At 41.2% G+C, this 19,269-nt stretch overlaps 1 protein-coding gene and 1 gene segment (V, D, J or C); one reads left to right on the plus strand and one right to left on the minus strand.

The window, feature by feature from the left end:
• LOC120034203 overlaps positions 1-9,177 on the minus strand; it is a 50,149-nt gene extending 40,972 nt beyond the window's left edge. The window contains 2 exon segments of the C gene segment in view: positions 8,676-8,991; positions 9,135-9,177. Coding sequence covers positions 8,676-8,991; positions 9,135-9,177 — 359 coding nt within the window.
• The window catches only part of LOC120034204 (immunoglobulin gamma-1 heavy chain-like), a 596,842-nt gene that overhangs the window by 201,972 nt on the left and 375,601 nt on the right, over positions 1-19,269 (plus strand). The window lies entirely within an intron of this gene.

Genomic DNA, 19,269 nt, shown 5'->3' on the forward strand with positions numbered 1-19,269 from the left:
GTCAACTGACAATGAATGGCTATAAAGTTTTCAGTTAGTTTCATGAGGATATTCATACAGTTATCTTGACAGGTTGTCAGGTGACGGCCTAGGAACAGTGGGTTAGTTTTATTTTATGCTTTTCAAGTAATTATGATATCATTTAGAGAATGATGTGTCTCTTCTCTCCTATAGTGTTTGTGGGGCCATGGCATTGATGTTGACAGAGACTGGAACTCAGAATTGTCTCAATGAATCTCACAGTGAGAGAAGTACTTGATAAGTTTTTGTATGGTTCTGCAGCCTCCTGTCACACTGTGGCTGTCGGGCACAATAATAAACAGCAGAGTCTTCAGTCTTCAGACTGTTCATCTGGAGATACACCTGCTGCTTGCTGTTGTCTCTGGAGATGGTGAACCGACCCTGAACAGACTGGGAGTAGTATTTGTCAGCTCCACTTGGTGCAGAAATATGACAAACCCACTCCAGCCCTTTACCAGGAGCTTGTCTTATCCAGCTAATATAAGCATCATTGATTGAGATTCCAGCATAAGTACAGGTCAGTTTGTGTTGTTCCCCAGGCTTTTTAACTGCTGGTCCAGACTCAGTCAATGTCTGACTGTTAACACCTGTGGAAATAGAACGTATAGATGTTAATTCCTACGTCATCTTCACAATCTGTTAGATTTGATTCAACACATAAACTTTGTCACCTGTCAGGCATGTTATCAGTATCAGTAGTCCATTCATAGAATCCATGCTGAACTATGGTGTGTCCCTGTTCCTCAATCTAGTCAGTGCTTCAGTCCCTTTCCCCCACTCTGCAGTGAAATAAGTAGTGATAGAAGAGATCAGAGTTTTGCATTGACTCCTCCTCACGGTGGGAAGATCACACATAGACTAAAAATAGAATTCCGAGATGGTGAACAGGTTCATATGTTCAGTATACTTTGTTTATTACTTGTTCATGGGACAACAAGAAAGCTTGAACAGACGGGGCAAAATATAGTTTGAATGTTAGAGGGTGGACTTTTATAGTGTGGTGCTTTGTGATATTGTTGTATTCTTAACAGTAATGCTACTCAGTATTATTCCAGTGTGACACAAAGAGAGGAAGTAGTACACCAGCTAGCCAAAGCCTTGCCTTGGTTCTGCTTTATCCAGTGTATCCAGAAGCCACTCGTTGAGAAACCAGACATTTTACAGAACAATTTAACAGCATCTCCAGTCCTTTTCACCTGAGGAGGAGACTGATCCAGCCTGATATCAGAACAAACACCTGCTAAACAAAAATGTTTCAACGACAACGCAGGAGTAGCTTCGGGACAAGACTCTGAATGTCATTCAGTGGCCCAGCCAAACCTGATCGAACATCTCTGGAGAAACCTGAAAATAGCTGTGCAGCTACTCTCCCCATCCAATCTGACAGAGCATGAGAGGAAGTGTAGAGAAGAATGGGATAAACACCGGTTTATCCGAAGACTCAGTCCTGTAATCGCTTCAAAGGTGATTCAACGAAGTACTGAGTAAATGGTCTGAAAACGTATGTACATTTAATATTTCATGTTTTGGTACCCTTCCCCAGATCAGTGCTTCGACACAATCCTGTCTCGAAGCTCTACAGACAATTCCTGTAACCTCATATTTTGGTTTTTGCTCTGACATGTACTGTCAATTGTGGGACCTTATATCGATAGGTGTGTGCCTTTCCTAATCATGTCCAATCACTTGAATTTACCGCAGGTGGACTCCAATCAAGTTGTAGAAACATCTGAAGGATGATCAATGGAAACATGATGTACCTGATCTCAATTTTGAGTCTCATAGCAAAGGGTCTGAATAAATGCAGCTTAAGAACTACATGCTCTGCTAACAAGCATACGTCAAGGGTGGCAGGTACCCTAGTGGTTAGAGCGTTGGGCCAGTAACCGAAAGGTTGCTAGATCGAAGCTGACAAGTTAAAAACATGTCGTTCTGCCCCTGAAAAAGGCTGTTCCTAACCCACTGTTCCTAGGCCGTCATTGTAAATAAGAATTTGTTCTATAACTGACTTGCCAAGTTAAATAAAGGTAAAAAAATTAAAAATACCATCCAGCTAACCTTGCTCACCCTCTATTGGCCTGATTAGTGATGACTAGACATCCTGCACTTAGAATATACACTACATGGTCAAACGTACTGTATGTGGACACGTCCTCGTCGAACATCTCATTCCAAAATCATGGTCATTAATATGGAGCTGGTCCCCCCTTTGCTGCTTTAAAACTTCTTAGGGCTAGGGGGCAGGATTCGGAAATTTGGATGAATGACGTGCCCAAAGTAAACTGCCTGTTACTCAGGCCCAGAAGCTAGGATATGCATGTCTGAGTATTACAGAACTAATATGGCAGGCGAAAACCCGAGGAGAATCCATCCAGAATTTTATTTTTGAGCTCCCAATGAATTCCAATGCAATGTTTTTGAAAAATCTAATTTCTGCCTCCCAGATTGCAGTTCCCATGGCTTCCACTAGATGTCAAGACTTTATACAAGGTTTTAGGCTTGTTTTTTGAAAAATGAAGAAGTACTTGTAGTCATTCCAAGATGAGCGCCAAAGCAAAAGTAGTCTTTTTGCGCTCGTGAACTAGGGCGCGCTGTTTGTTCTTTTCCTTTGCTATTGAACATAGTATTCTCCGTCTGAAATATTGTCGTTTATTTAGATATCAGACAACCGGAGGATTAATAAAAAACATCGTTTGACTTGTTTGGATGAACTTTGCTGGTAACTTTTTGGAATCCTTTGTATGCATGTTGAAGGAGTGGATTATTGAATTCAATGGCGCCAACTAAACAGCGTTTTTGGGATATAAAGAAGGACTTTATCGAACAAAACAGCCATTCTTTGTGTAGCTGGGACCCTTGGGATTGCAAACAGAGGAAGATCTTCAAAAGTAAGTGATTTATTTTATCGCTATTTCTGATTTTGTGACGCCTGTGCTGGTTTGGAAAATATGTTCATGTGAGGAGCTGTCCTCAGACAATCGAATGCTATGCTTTCGCCGTAAAGCCTTTTTGAAATCTGACAAAGGAGTTCGATTACCAAGATTCTAAGCTTTTGAACCATGTTAGACACTTGTATTTTCATGAATGTTTAATATTACGATTTTTTTAATTTGAATTTCGCGCTCTGCAATTTCACCGGATGTTGTCGAGGTGGGTCGCTAGCGGCACGCCTAGGCCAAAGAGGTGCTGTTACTGCCTCCACTCTTCTGGGAAAGATTTCCACTAGTTGCTGGAACATTGCTGCGGGGACTTGCTTCCATTCAGCCACAAGAGCATTACTGAGGTCGGGCACTGATGTTGGGCTATTAGGCCTGGCTCGCAGGCGGCGTTCCAATTCCTCCCAAAGGTGTTCAATGGGGTAGAGGTCAGGGCTCTGTGCAGGCCAGTCAAGATCTTCCACACCGATCTCGACAAACCATATAGACCTCACTTTGTGCACAGGGGCATTGTCATGCTGAAACAGGAAAGGGCCTTCGCCAAACTGTTGCCACAAAGTTGGAAACACAGAATTGTCTAGAATGTCATTGTATGCTTAGCATTAAGAGCCCGAACCATGGAAAAACATTATTCCTCCTCCACCAAACTTTACAGTTGGCGCTATTCATTCGGGTAGGTAGCATTCTCCTGGCATCCACCAAACCCAGATTCGTCAGTCGGCAAGCTTTACACCACTCTATCCAACATTTGGCATTGAGCATGGTGATCTTAGGCTTGTGTGTTGCTGCTTGGCCATGGAAACCCATTTCATGAAGCTCCCGACGAACAGTTCTGGTGTTGACGATGTTACCAGAGGCAGTTTGGAACTCAGTAGTGAGTGTTGCAACCGAGGACAGACGATTTTATCTCGATACGTGCTTCAGCACTTGGCGGTCCCGTTCTGTGACCTTCTGTGGACTACCACTTTGCAACTGACCTGTTGCTGCTCCTAGACGTTTCCACTTCACAATAACAGCACTTACAGTTGACCGGGGCAGCTCTAGCAGTGGAGAAATTTGACAAACCGACTTGTTGGAAAGGTGGCATCCTGTGACAGTGCCACGTTGAAAGTCAGTGAGCTCTTCAGCATGGGCCATCCTACTACGAATGTTTCTCTATGCAGATTGCATGTCTGTGTGCTCCATTTTATACACCTGTCAGCAAAGGGTATGGCTGAAATAACCAAATCCCAAAATTTGAAGGGGTGTCCACATACAAATGAAATGGGAAGCATGCTACTAAATAATATAATGATTGAATATCACTGCACATTCTGTCCTAATACTGTGATATTAGTATAAGTATGCCTGCCAGGTAACATCCATTTTATGTTCATCTGGGGCTGAGTGTGTTAGTACAGGTCTGGCCCTGGTTTGTATCACTGTGGAGCCGTGCACAGTAATACACAGCTGTGTCTTCAGTCTTGTCACGCCCTGGCCTTAGTTATCTTTGTTTTCTGTATTATTTTAGTTAGGTCAGGGTGTGACATGGGGGATGTTTGTGTGTATTTGTCTCGTCTTGGGTGGTTGTATTGTATAGGGGGTTTTGTAGAGTGTATGGGGTTGTGTTCAGTGTAGGTATTTAGGAAAGTCTATGGTTGCCTGGTTTGGTTCTCAATCAGAGACAGCTGTTTATTGTTGTCTCTGATTGGGAGCCATATTTAAGGCAGCCATAGGCATTAGGCTGTTGTGGGTAATTGTCTATGTCTAAACGTTAGTAGCTTGTGTGTGCACTTTCGTTTTGTAGCTTGTAAAGTGTTTAGTTTCGTGTTCATCTTCTTCGTAAATAAAAAGAGGATGTATTTATATCACGCTGCGCCTTGGTCCACTCATTCACCAGAAGATGATCGTGACAAGTCTGCAAACCTTGACCTGTTAGTCACTATGCTGCTAGCAGGGTCTTTGGAAATGCTGAACTTGTTTTTCAGTGAATCTAATCGTTCCAACATCCCAAATTTGAGTAACCCATTCAGGTGCTTTCCCTGCAGGCTAGCAGATCCAAGCTGTTGCGTAGTTATCATTCAGTCAAATAATTTTCAGACACTACAGGAGATGGTCAGAGACTCTCCAGGCTCTATGGATATTGAGCCTTGCTGGTTGAGCTCAACATTACTAATTAGCTGGACTTTTGAAATAATAATCCTTATTTATGCATTTATTTGTGTATTTCTATCACCACCAAATGGAGAGCGACTCACAGGATGCAGCTCAGACTGGGGGTGCCAAGACAATGATACAATGTGGGCAGTTGTAACTGGCCAGGCGGTTTGTTTGGGGTTCTTGCATTGTAATTATATTGAATTTTGCTTGTATAACACAAACATGAAGTTAAAATGCCAAGACTCCGAGATCATTTAATGTTTTTTTTATAGGTTACAAGATGGGCTGTTTAATTTGTGCACACAATTTGGGAGAAATAAGCTTTTTGTTCAGATGAAACTTTTCTGGGAATTTTTATTTCAGCTCATGAAACATGGGACCAACACATTACATGTTGCGTTTATATATTTGTTCAGTGTAGCACCTGGGCCAGCACAGGTGAAACAACTTCGCACTAACGAGGTGGCAACCAGCACAGGTGTAACACATACTTCTTAACGAGGTGACACCAGTCAGTGCGCCCTATGTGCTAACATTCAATATGTGCAACCTCAAAACATAAATGGAAAAACCAAAACCTGTAACAATGTACAGGTCAGTGTGTGAGATTCTCCAGGCTTTTTAACCACTGGTCCAGACTCAGTCAGTGTCTGACCATGAACAACAAGAAAAATTGAGATCTTTTGATTGTGTAGTTTGAATGTTAGAGGCTGGAGTCTTTTATTGTGTAGAGCTTTGTGATATTGTTGTATTATTACAGTAATGATACTCAGTATTATTCTAGTGTGTCTGTCGAGCACAATAATGAACAGCAGAGTCCTCTGATCTCAGACTCTTGGCCTCTAAGAACTGTGTGTTTATGGAGACGATCTCAGTCAGAGTGAATTTGCCTTTCAGGGTGTCTGAGTAGGTAGCAGAGTTTGAACCACTGCTCATTCTCCCACTCCACTCCACTCCAGTCCTCTCCCAGGTTTCTGCCTTGTCCAGTGAATGTTATAGCTAGTCATTGAATAACCAGAGACTGAACATCTTCAATGTATTTTCACCTGAGAAGGTGACTGATCCAGTCTGATATCACAACAAACACCTGCAAAAACTTTAACATGTCAACACACATTTTGAGTTAAACCAGATATTCTTCAGTCACCATGTAACGCTTACTTACTGTGTATGGACATCACCATGACAACTAAACTCCAGACAGTCATCAGCTACATTGTTCAGTGATAGTTAGTGAAGGGCTTGCTGTAACGTCAGTACAAGCTGCCTGTATTGAGAAGGCCAGACTTCAGTGTTTGATTAGAAAGGGATGAATTGGAAGGAGACTTTGCATAGACCGCCCTCTAGAGATGAAAATAGGGACTTTGATGGGGATATCTTGTTTAGAGTTGGTATTATCAGCGTTATTTTCTTAGAACAGCACACCATGAGAAAATAGTTTTAATGACCTTCATGGTACTGTATCCAAATCTTTATTCTTCGTTCTGAATTTCATACATTTGAATTCTGGTTTCATGCTAGTAAGCATACCAAATTGAAGAAAAATACCACAGAAATGCTTTCATCTACATGAGATTGACTGCATATCATTGATCCAGTTTGGGGTTATTTGCCCTTGTCAACTGACTTTGAATGGCTGTAAGGTTTTCAGTTCAAATTTCATGTGGATATTTATACAGTACTCTTAACAGTTATTAACAGGTGTATTTTAAGCCTTTTAAGTAATCATGTATACTGAACAAAAATATCAACGCAACATGCAAAAATGTAATTTTACTGAGTTAGAGTTCAGTATAAGGAAATCAGTCATTTGAAAGAAATTCCTTAGAGCCTAATCTATGGATTTCACATGACTGGAAATGCAGGTATGCATCTGTTGGTCACAGACACCTCAGAAAGGGCCTCAGGATCCTGTCATGTATTTTCTGTGCTTTCAAATTGCTATCAATAAAATGCATTTGTTTTCGTTGTCCTTTGCTTATGCCTGCCCATACCATAACCCCACCCCCACAATGGGGCACTCTGTTCACAATGTTGACATCAGCAAACCGCTCGCCCACACAACGCCATACAGGTGGTCTGCGGTTGTGAGGCCGGTTGGACGTACTAAAAAATTCTCAAAATCGAGGTTGGAGGTCTCTTATTGTAGAGAAATGAACATTACATTATTTGGCAACAGCTCTGGTGGACATTACTGCAGTCACTATGCCAATTGCACGCTCCCTCAAAACATCTGTGGCCTTGTGTTGTGTGACAAAACTGCACATTTTAGAGTGGCCTTTTATTGTTCCCAGCACAAGGTGCACCTGTGTAAGTTTGATGCTGTTTAATAAGATTCTTTATATGCCACACCTGTCAGGTGGATGGATTATCTTGGCAAAGGAGAAATGCTCACTATCAGGGATGTAAACAAATTTGTGCACACAATTTAATAAGAGAAATTCAATTTTTGTGCGAATGGTACATTTCTGGGATATTTTAGTTCCGCTTATGAAACATGGGACCAACAGTTTACATGTTGCATTTATATTATTGTTCAGTGTATATTTGGTTTTTAATTAAGAGTATAATATGTCTACTCTCTCCTAGTGTTGGTGGGGTCACGGGATTGATGTTGACAGAGACTGGAGTCCAGAATTGTCTCAATGACTCTCACAGTAAAATAAGTGCTGGATACATTTTTGTACAGTGCTGCAGCCTCATGTCAGTATGGCTGTTGGGAACATTAATAAACAGTGGAGTCGTCAGTCTTCAGGCTTTTCCATTCAAAGAACAGCTTGTTTTTGGAGCTGTATTTGGTGATGGTGAACTGGCTAAGGATAGACTGGGCAAAAATAATGCCAGTGTCAATGCGCCCAATCCACTCTAGTCCTTTACCTGGTTTCTGATGGATCCAGTGCATGTTGTAGCTACCCATGGAGAATCCAGACATAGTACAGGACAGTGTTAATGACTCTCCAGGTCTCTTCACCACTGGCTCAGAGGTGAGTGACTGCCCCTGAGAGTTTAGATTACTGTGACCCTCCAGCCAAGTAGCACAGCTCCCCTCCTCTCTCCTACACTGGAATGAAATAACTCTAGTTAACTCACCTGAGACAGAGCCAGGAGGAACACGCATTCTAGAAGTCTCATTGTGGGGAAGTTCTAAGATTCTAGAAGCAAATTAGTTGACTGGGAGTGGCAGTTGTGACAGAGAGATGGTCTGTGGGTTTTGGTTATTATAGCAGACTAGGAGGAAACTGTGGCTCTTGGTACACAGACAACATTTCCATCTCCATGGGGTTAAATGGCACCCATAGAATTATTGGTTCAAATAATTAATCTTGACAGTCATGAACTATTTTGGACTTGGTGAAGACTCATGGTGTTGACTGCAGTGTATTAGTGTGCCAATGCCAAAATCAGTAAGAATATGAGACGTTTTGTAGAACTTGTTATTACTACTCTTGATACGAACAAATACTGTGTTGTATGTCTCTACTGGTGATTAATAGGTGCCATACTGTTGTGTTGTACTTGATTCATCACATGCATACAGGGTTTTTGTACTGGTCTGCTGCTGTTGATTATGACTGTGTCTCTCGGGCACAATAATACACAGCTGTGTCTTCAGTCTGCAGACTCTGTCCTTTCAAAGACACAGTATTGCTAGACGTGTCTCTTGTGACACTGAACCTGTCTTTTAAGGAGTTGTGGGAGTTGGAGTTCCCATTGTAATAAATTGTCCAAATCCATTCAGGTGCTTTTCCTCCAGGCTGACGGATCCAGCCTATTCCATAGACGTTGCTGCTATCAGTCAGAGAATAACCAGAGACTTTACAGGTGATGCTCAAAGACTCTCCAGGCTTTACACCCAATGAGCTTGGTTGGGTGAGCTCAAGACCGCAGTGCACACCTGTCAATGAAAGAATATCAATTTAACAATCTATGGATTGAAAGAGAAATCACAAATGTAATTTTGACGGTGGAAGTTACTGATATAAAATATCTGAGTAACATGTAAGTCCATTTTGAAAACACAAATCCAGAGAGACTTACAGGTTGCAGCTGCTAGCAGCAGCAGCAGAGATACAGGGAACATGGTTTGTGTTGAAGCTGAATTGTTGGGAGCTGGATTGTTAACTCTGACTGAATGAAAGAGAGGCAGACACTCCACTTTATATCAATAGAGAAAAGGGGTGTAACTTTGCATAGACCTGAGAGACCTATTAGTACAGAAGAGTGTACATAAATAACTCGTTTCAAAATAAATACATTTACTGTTTTAAGCTGAACCAACCTGCATCATGAATTGTGAAATGAAATACGAAGTTGAGTTAAATATTAATCCTCTCTTTGTTTACAGCAATTATTATTGTCATACATTTTTTGGGGGAATGGAACAAAATATTGCAATCATATACATATAAATATGAATCGTATATAATTATTTATATAAACTTTTGGTGTCCCTCAAGGATCTGTGTTTGGCCCATTAGATATTTTATTTTGATTTGCATTATTGAGTTTTATGTGTTTTCTTCATATTTGATTAAAAAAATATAGCTGCCGTATGTTTTTATATGTTTTCATGTTTTATTATTTAGAAAATGATCTGTCTATGACAGTATGATATTTGTCGACCAGTGTGTGTAGTTCATTCCATGGGGTTGAGGATAGGGAGTGGGGCACAGTCTCGTCTTAAAGACTTTTATACTGAGATCAATATAGACCAGAGTAGTTCTGCTCTCTCAAAGACGCTCCTTGTTGCCTCTCACAATGAGATCCCTGTTGATCTGTTTTTGTACGGTGCTGCAGGCTCCTCTGTCACTGTGGCTCTGGCACAGTAATAAATAGCAGTGGCTTCAGGCTTCAGGCTTTTCACCTCTAAGCACAGCTGGTTTTTGGAGCTGTATTTGGTGATGGTGAACTGGCCCAGGACTGAAGGTGCAAATATAGTGCCAGTGCCACCGTCAATGCGCCCAATCCACTCTAGTCCTTTCCCTGGTTTCTGACGGATCCAGTGCATGTTGTAGCTACCCATGGAGAAACCAGACACAGTACAGGACAGTGTTACTGACTCTCCAGGGCTCTTCACCACTGACTCAGAGGAGGTGAGTGACTGTCCCTGAACAGCTGAAAAAGAGACAGAGAGTTAGGATGATTGTGACCCTCCAGCCAAGTAGCACAGCTCCTCTCCTATCTCCTACACTAGACAGAAATAACTCAAGTTAACTCACCTCACATTCTAGAACTCTCATTGTGGGATGGTTGTAAAATTCTGTAAAAGGAGGCACATAGACTGGGACTACTTTTCGTGACTGAGGTAGATGATTTGTGGAGTGCGGTTATATCAGACTACTGAAATGGGAGGAGACCTTTGGTATACATGAACAGACACACATTAGCATCTTCATGGTGTTAAATGTCTCTCCCCTTGGTCCAAATACTACATATCTTGGCACTGTTGAGAAATGTTTTGGTGAAGAATTAAGTTGTACATGTTATAGTGACATAGCCACTTATTGTGCCAATGTATCAATAATAAGTTCTATGTACTAGAGCACTTATTTGATTGATATTGCTATATTTATTGAATTAGTGGGGGCCATATGTTTCACTGCTTGATTCACATGCATATTCATTTTTTGTACAGGTTCTGTGTTGGTATAACTGTGGTCGTCGAGCACAATAATACACAGCTGTGTCTTCAGTCTGCAGACTGTTCTGTGCTGCTGAAAGTGTCTCTGGAGATACTGAACTTGTTTTTCAGATTATCACTATAATATATGTTACTACGGCCACATACATATCAACCCACTCCAGTGCTTTTCCTGCAGGCTGTCGTACCCAACCTGTACAGTAGCTGGTACTAGTTAAAGAATACCCAGAGACCTTACAGTAGAGGGTCAGAGGCTGTCCAGGCTGCAGGGTTATAGAGTCTGGCTGTGTGAGTTCAGTCTGACAGAACACACCTGTAAAACAAAACAAACAAACAGTATACATCTTTTAGTGAATCATATTTTCCAATTAATTTGACTGAATATTACTCTGTTTGTTCATATATCGCTCCCAGAAACTCACAGGAGGCCCCTGCCAGCAGCAGCAGATATTCAGGAAGCATGGTTTGTGTTGAAGTTAGACTGGTGGTAGCTGCACTTGTTTATTCCAACTGAGTGAAAGACAGATACACACTTGTCTTTATACACAGAGAGAAGAGGGGTGGAACTTTGCCTACAGCTGAGAGAGTTGGTATAAGAATAGAATGAATCAACTAGTATCACACTGACATGTTGAGTAGATTGATTGGTACGTGCTGCAACAAACTGCATTACAAACTTTGGAATCTCACTTTGTTTACAGCATCTTATTACTATAAAAACAAGTATTATTGTTATCAATGTTTCTTGCAATAGCACAGAATACAGCAATCTAACTGTTGGTGTCCGTCAAGCATCTTTACTTGGCCAATTACATTTTAATATGAGCGATATTTATATTATTTCAAAAAGTACATGTTTTTTTACTTGTCTACTCCAACTGAGTGAAGCTGTACTTGTCTACTCCAACTGAGGGAAGCTGCACTTGTCTACTCCAACTGAGTGAAGCTGTACTTGTCTACTCCAACTGAGTGAAACTGCACTTGTCTACTCCAACTGAGTGAAGCTGTACTTGTCTACTCCAACTGAGTGAAGCTGTACTTGTCTACTCCAACTGAGTGAAACTGCACTTGTCTACTCCAACTGAGTGAAGCTGCACTTGTCTACTCCAACTGAGGGAAGCTGCACTTGTCTACTCCAACTGAGTGAAGCTGCACTTGTCTACTCCAACTGAGTGAAGCTGCACTTGTCTACTCCAACTGAGGGAAGCTGCACTTGTCTACTCCAACTGAGGGAAGCTGCACTTGTCTACTCCAACTGAGGGAAACTGCACTTGTCTTCTCCAACTGAGGGAAGCTGCACTTGTCTACTCCAACTGAGGGAAACTGCACTTGTCTACTCCAACTGAGTGAAGCTGCACTTGTCTACTCCAACTGAGGGAAACTGCACTTGTCTTCTCCAACTGAGGGAAGCTGCACTTGTCTACTCCAACTGAGTGGACTGAGGCAAAAGTTAATATTGCTGTCTGGACTCCCATACAAGTATATTTGCCTAATGAAAGACAAAAGACAGTGCAGAATACCCGTAAGAAAATCACCAGAAAACTCATGCTGTCTGTACCTGAAAGAGACCCTCCCGCAACAAAGCTAATGGGAGCTGGGCTAGCCTTGCAAAGTTGCACTCGAACATTATTCCCATTCACTTTAATATACAGTATATTCCTATAAACAGTAATGCAACACTAAATCAGTGACAATATAACTTTTGCTTGTAGGAAAATGGCTGTATGGTTTTCTGTGGCTAGGCGCTGACCTAACATAATCACAAAGTGTGCTTTCGCCGTACAGCCTTTTTGAAATCTGACACAGCGGTTGCATTGAGGAGAAGTTTATCTTTAAATGTATGTTAAACACTTGTATCTTAGATCAATGTTTATGATGAGTATTTCTGTAATTTGATGTGGCTATCTGCACTTTCACCGGATGTTTGTTTGAGACAATGCATTTCTGAACATAACGCGCCAATGTAAACTGAGATTTTTGGATATAAATATGAACTTTATCGAACAAAACATACATGTATTGTGTAACATGAAGTCCTATGAGTGCCATCTGATGAAGATCATCAAAGGTTAGTGATTAATTGTATCGCTATTTCTGACTTGTGAGCCCTCTCCTTGGCTGGAAAATGGTTTTCTGTGACTAGGCGCTGACCTAACACAGTACAGCCTTTTTGAAATCTGACACTGTGGTTGGATTTACAAGAAGTTTATCTTTAAAATGGTGTATAATACTTGTATGTTTGAGGAATTTTAATTATGGGATTTCTGTTGTTTTGAATTTAGTGCCCTGCAATTTCTCTGGCTGTTGTCAAGGTGGGACGCTAGGTTAAAATAATAAATAAAAATAAATGAGGGATTTTCAGTGAAATACATAATGTATATTTTACACCTGTTACATTCACCCCTCCTGAATGCATATCAAACAAGATATACAGCACAAGGGACAACAACCTCTACTGAGTCACTACTAGCACAAGTGAACACCAAGATCTCATCTTTGGTCTCGGCTATACAAGCCATCTGCTGGGCAGATTCATAGGAATCTAAGGTTGATCAGGCCCGCGAACCTCCTAGACAAATACTGTCACGCCCTGGCCTTAGTTATCTTTGTTTTCTTTATTATTTTAGTTAGGTCAGGGTGTGACATGGGGGATGTTTGTGTGTTTTTTGTCTAGTCTAGTGTGTGTGTATTGTCTAGGGGGTTTTGGGTAGAGTTCATGGGGTTGTGTTCAGTGTAGGTGCTTATGTAAGTCTATGGTTGCCTGGATTGGTTCTCAATTAGAGACAGCTGTCTATCGTTGTCTCTGATTGAGAGTCATATTTAGGCAGCCATAGGCATTGTGGGTTGTGGGTAATTGTCTATGTCTTGACGTTAGTTGCTTGTGTCTGCACGTTCGTTTTGTAGCTTCACGGTCGTTTGTTGTTTTGTCTAGTTTGTATTAGTGTTCGTGTTTGTTTCTTCTTCTATTAAAAAGAAGATGTCTTTATATCACGCTGCGCCTTGGTCCTCTCTTTCACCTAAAGACGATCGTGACAAATACAATGCCAAGTACATTATAAAACACTGGTCCTCACATCACATTATCCCTTGACACCATACTACACATCACCTAGATGGCTTTACATATCCATGAATATTCCTCAAAACAGAAGAAATAAAGAAAACACTTTTTTAAACAGAGTTAGAAGAGACTGGGACTTATTTCCTAGTTTGGTGGGTACTGCCTTCATAGTGAATGGTCTCTGAGCCATCGTCTCAATAAGACGACTTACAGATTTCACTACCCTGCCAGTGTGTGTTCTGACCACATCTTGCGAATCACGTGAACCCGGTCTTTGTAAGTCTTGGTCACTAGCTAAATCAGCTGGTGCAACTGAGTCAGGAATACCTGAAGGTTCTGTGTCAGCGACTACAGCTACACTGTCATAGTCAGGAATGCTAATGGCAGTCTCATTATCGAGAGATAGCTGAGCTTGATGGTCTTGGTCTGGATTGTTCCTAAAGCTGTACGGTGACTGTTCTTGCTCCATTTCATCTCTGACTGTCTCCTGTCTCTCCGAAGATTCCTGACTTCCTGATTCCTGACATCTACTCCAATGAGTATCCATGAACTGGTCATATCTCCAGAGCTTTCCTCTTCATCAGAGTCTGAAAGGTCCATTGACTGACCCTCACACTCTGGATCTACAGCTCCATCTGATTGAGATTCACATGAATAATCCTTAAGAGTTTCTACCGGCAGAAAGCTGTCTGATGTCTAGAAGAAGGTTTGGATAGAAAACACTCTGAAGTTTCCAAAACTGTTAAAATAATGTCTGTGAGTATAACAGAACTAATATGGCAGGCAAAAACCTGAGGAAAATCCATCCGGAAATCTTTTTTTTTTGAGGTCACAGGCAATTTCAAATGGTTGGTTATCTTCACTAGGGTAGGGGGCAGCATTAGGAATTTTGGATGAAATGCATGCCCAATTTAAACTGCCTGCTTCTCGGGCCCAGAAGATATGATATGCATATAACTGGTATATTTGGATAGAAAACACTCAAAAGTTTCCAAAACTGTTAAAATAGTGTCTGTGAGTATAACAGAACTGATTTGGCAGGCAAAAACCTGAGGAAAATCCATTCAGGAAGTCTTTTTTTTTTTTTTTTTTTAGTTTTCTATTCGATGCCATTACAGTATCCATTGACTTAGGACTCAAACTGCAGTTTCTATGCCTTCCACTAGATGTCAACAGTCTTTAGAAATAGTTTCAGGCTTGTATTCTGAAAAATGAGGGAATAAGAGCATTCGGAATGACTGGACGCTAAAGTGTCGCAGAGCTTTTTCATGTGCTCGACAGAGAGAGAGCAATTCTTGTTTACCTTTTAACCTCTACGGACCACCCATCCCGAAACCGGGATAACTGTCATCCGAAACGCTGACTAGCATAGCCTAGCCTAGCGCCACAGGTATATAATATAATATCATGAAATTACAAGTCCAATACAGCAAATGAAAGATAAACATCTTGTGAATCCAGCCAACATGTCCGATTTTTTTAATGTTTTACAGCGAAAACACAACATATATTTATGTTAGCTCACCACAATATCCAAAAACACACCGCCATTTTTTCACAGCAAAGATAGCTTTCACAAAACCCACAAATAGAGATAAAATTAATCACTTTGAACAACTTCATCAGATGACAGTCATATGACATCATGTTATACAATACATTTATGTTTTGTTCGATAATGTGCATATTTATAGCCACAAATCGTGGTTTTACATTGGAGCCATGTTCAGAAATGGCTCCAAAATATCCAGAGAAATTTTAGAGAGCCACGTCATCTAACAGAAAAACCCATCATAAAACTTTGATGAAAGATACATGTTTAACATATAATTAAAGATACACTGGTTCTTAATGCAACCGCTGTGTTAGATTTAAAAAATAACTTTAGTAAAAAGCACAGCATGCAATAATCTGAGACAGCGCTCAGCCATTCTCCGCCATGTTGGAGTCAACAGAGTCAACAGAAATACGAAATGACATCATAAATATTCCCTTACCTTTGATGAACTTTCATCAGAATGCAGTGCCAGGAATCCTAGTTCCACAATAAATCGTTGTTTTGTTTTATAATGTCCATTACTTCTGTCGAATTAGCAACTTTGGCTAGCATGTGTAGTTCACGTTTCCATAGAACTTTACGCTAATGAACGAAAACTTCAAAAAGTGATATTACAAATCGAATAAACTGGTCAAACTCAGTTGAGAATCAATCTTCAGGATGTTTTTCTCATATATATCCAATAACGTCCCAGACGGAGCATTTCTTCATGTCTATATAAGTCATTGCAGACAAGGACATGACATGTCCAATGTGCGAGGCCAAGAACTGGCAATATGCCTGACCGGTCACTCCAAAGGCTCTCATTCGGTCCCACATCAGGCTAGACGCTTCATTCCACGTTCTACTGCCTGTTGACATCTAGTGGAAGGCGTATGAAGTGCATACAGATCCATAAATATAAGGCATTTGTATAGGCGATGCCTTTCACAGCGACCCATTTCAGAATTTTCAATTCCTGTTTGGAAGTTTGCCTGCCATATGAGTTCTGTTTTACTCACAGATATAATTCAAACAGTTTTCGAAACTTCAGAGTGTTTTCTATCCAATAGTAATAATAATATGCATATCAAATGATCTAAGACAGAGTACGAGGCCGTTTAATTTGGGCACCAATTCATCCAAAAGTGAAAATGTCGCCCCCTATCCCTAAGAATTAAAGTACAGGCCATGGAGCCGGTGTCAAGCATCCCTTTCAATTGGAACTGGTTATTTACAGTGACTGGGGCATAAAACAGTTAATCAAATGGCGTTAGTCTTTGTATATTCTGCACTATGTCCCGAACCCCTTCTGGTGGTGCACTACATGTGTCCACATATCGTCATTCTAAATCTTCATCACACTCGAGGGTTTGTTTCTCTTGTCCCGCATTTCCTTCCTCCAAAAGCGAGCCTACTAGTTTAACGGCTACAGTCAATGGGTTGCTTGTGTGGGCTCCTCACTGTATCTAGACCCAGACACCGAACAGTTTTTCTTCCAGTGACCTGACTCAAAGCACGACAAACACAGACCCTCCCTTCTACAGTGTGCAAGCGTAGAGTGGTTTGTACTGTTACACACCTTTCCTGTAAGAGTACCCTTGGTTAGGTCGGTGCTGTGGTCTTACTGTTGTCTGAGTGTTCTGCGTTAGCACACGATCAAGTAAGCTTATCAAGGTTTGCATGCAGTTTCCCTCAGTTTGAGTAGAGGGTGTGACAAGAATCTCACTCTGGCTAGGAGACACTGGACAAGATGTCACTTCATCTTCAAGTACAGGCATCTGGACATGTGTGGCCACCTGACTCACAGCAGCAGGGCGCGTTGACCTGGTCAGCATTTGGGCTTTCATGTCAGACTGATACTTGTCTAGATGTTCTTGTATCTCAGCTGCCGTCCACTTATCAGCTGTTTTGAACTTTAAAACCACAGAAAGAGAAGGATCTGGGCAGTGTTTCACAAACATCATCGTTACCTCTCGGCTGGAGTCCTCGATGCTTCGACCCTGCCTCCTCAAACACTCATTGGCCACATCTGCTGCCTTGTTCAGACGGATCCAGTACTCCATGGCATTTTCTCCTAGTACTGGAAAAGTGTTATAAAAATTGGCAAGAGGCATGGATGAATATGTTGACTCACTGAAATGCTGTTTCAGTATATCTGTTATCACTTTAGGGTTCTCGTGAGGTTTCGGAGATGTACTTGTCGTGTCTTTGGCTATGCCGGATTAAGTGTTATGACATGCTATTCTATAAAATACTTTCTCCGTAATTAATATTACCTGATTGAGCTCATCATGTAAATGTAATAAACTAGATAGGAGGGGCACCACGAGAGAATATTTATAGAGCTGTTATCTTCCGAATAAACTCTTAAAGACCTAGTAATATTTTACATCAATAGCAGTCAATATTAATCGTCACCTTATTACAGTCTCATCTGAAAGTTGTCAATTCTTGGTTATCTTCACGAACCCTGGCTAACAAGTTGAATCAGCAATACAAAATTGGGGTTAATTATTTATTTACTAAATACCTAACTAATCACACATAATGACATATACACGAAATGAATCATACCTTGATTACAAATTACGTCATAAAGGAAAACGTCCCTGGCGGGCGAAACAGATATGACAGCTTGTTACACAAAAGAAAAGGGGCTGGGTTTGAGTGAAAGAGTGGGAAGACTGAGGAACAAAGGGCGAAGCTATGCTATCGTAAATACAATATCTTATGCATTCTAAATTACCGCCCATTTGGATTTGGAAAATGCAATAAATATTTACTCTGAGCTGCGCTTCGGTAGGTTGGTGGTAGATGGAAGGCCGTGTTGCCCAACCGGGTCCTTTGTCCTTTGAAGAATGTCTCTGCTGCTGCTGCTGGGTGGTAGACGGGATACTCTGTCTGTACTAATTTACGTTTGCAGCTGCTGTTGCTAACTCAGCGTCTAGGAGGTATCACTTCTATAGTGAATAAGAGTTCATACCATTCGCAACCAAAGCTCATGCTGAGGTTGGCTTAGTTCTGTAGTTGACATGTTATCTGAACCATTTCCTCGGATCCTCGGAACAGGAAGTAAAATTTTCGTCAATGGCTTATATAGTGGAGGGAGAAAGGTGTGTCTGAAAAGTTTATAACCCATCTCTCTTCACAGGGGCGGGCCACTGGTTGATCAGAGCCCTAAACTTATGAAAACCCAAATCTCTGATTTGGAAGCTAAAATTACATTTAATCTCTTCACAAATAATTTCATATTCAAACATTTGAATTGAACAACAATTCCAGGTGAATCCGATACCTCTGATGTGTAGACTTTCCACAGTAGAGTTTGTCATTCTATCATTGATGAGAATGTGCCAGATGACAACCGAACTGACATAATATACCTTAAGTACCACTGCATATGTTCAGTTGGTCAGATTAACAGAATATAGTTAATTTCCCCCCAACTTCTGATGTTCCTAGAATCTCTATGTTACCCAAAGGGGTTTTCTAATGTCACATCAGTAGAGTAGGGAGAGGAAAAAGGGGGGAAGAGGTATTTATGACTGTCATAAACCTACCCCCAGGCCAACGTCATGACATACTGCTGCGGTGTGTTATCTTTACGGTGTCTCTAGCTCTCCTCATAAGCTTGAACATGATCTCCTGTGACTGTTCTATGACCGGCACGCCCATTTTTCTCAGGTAAGCGTCCATGAGCTCCTCCCATTCATGTCCTGAGTTCTTGTCAGACCCCTCCCCTCTGAAACATGGGGGCTCTATCACGTCAGACTGCATGACCACCTTCATACCAGATATATTAAGGGAGGGTGTGTCAGTGAATGTCTGGCCTGCACTAGTGCTCTGAGCATGTGTGCCTCTATCCTCCTTCCTAATCTGAGCTGATATAGACTGTCCTATCTGATGAGCGAGTTGTGTGAAAAATCAGGAT

Source organism: Salvelinus namaycush, chromosome 41 (assembly GCF_016432855.1).
Source record: "Salvelinus namaycush isolate Seneca chromosome 41, SaNama_1.0, whole genome shotgun sequence".
NCBI lineage: Eukaryota > Metazoa > Chordata > Actinopteri > Salmoniformes > Salmonidae > Salvelinus > Salvelinus namaycush.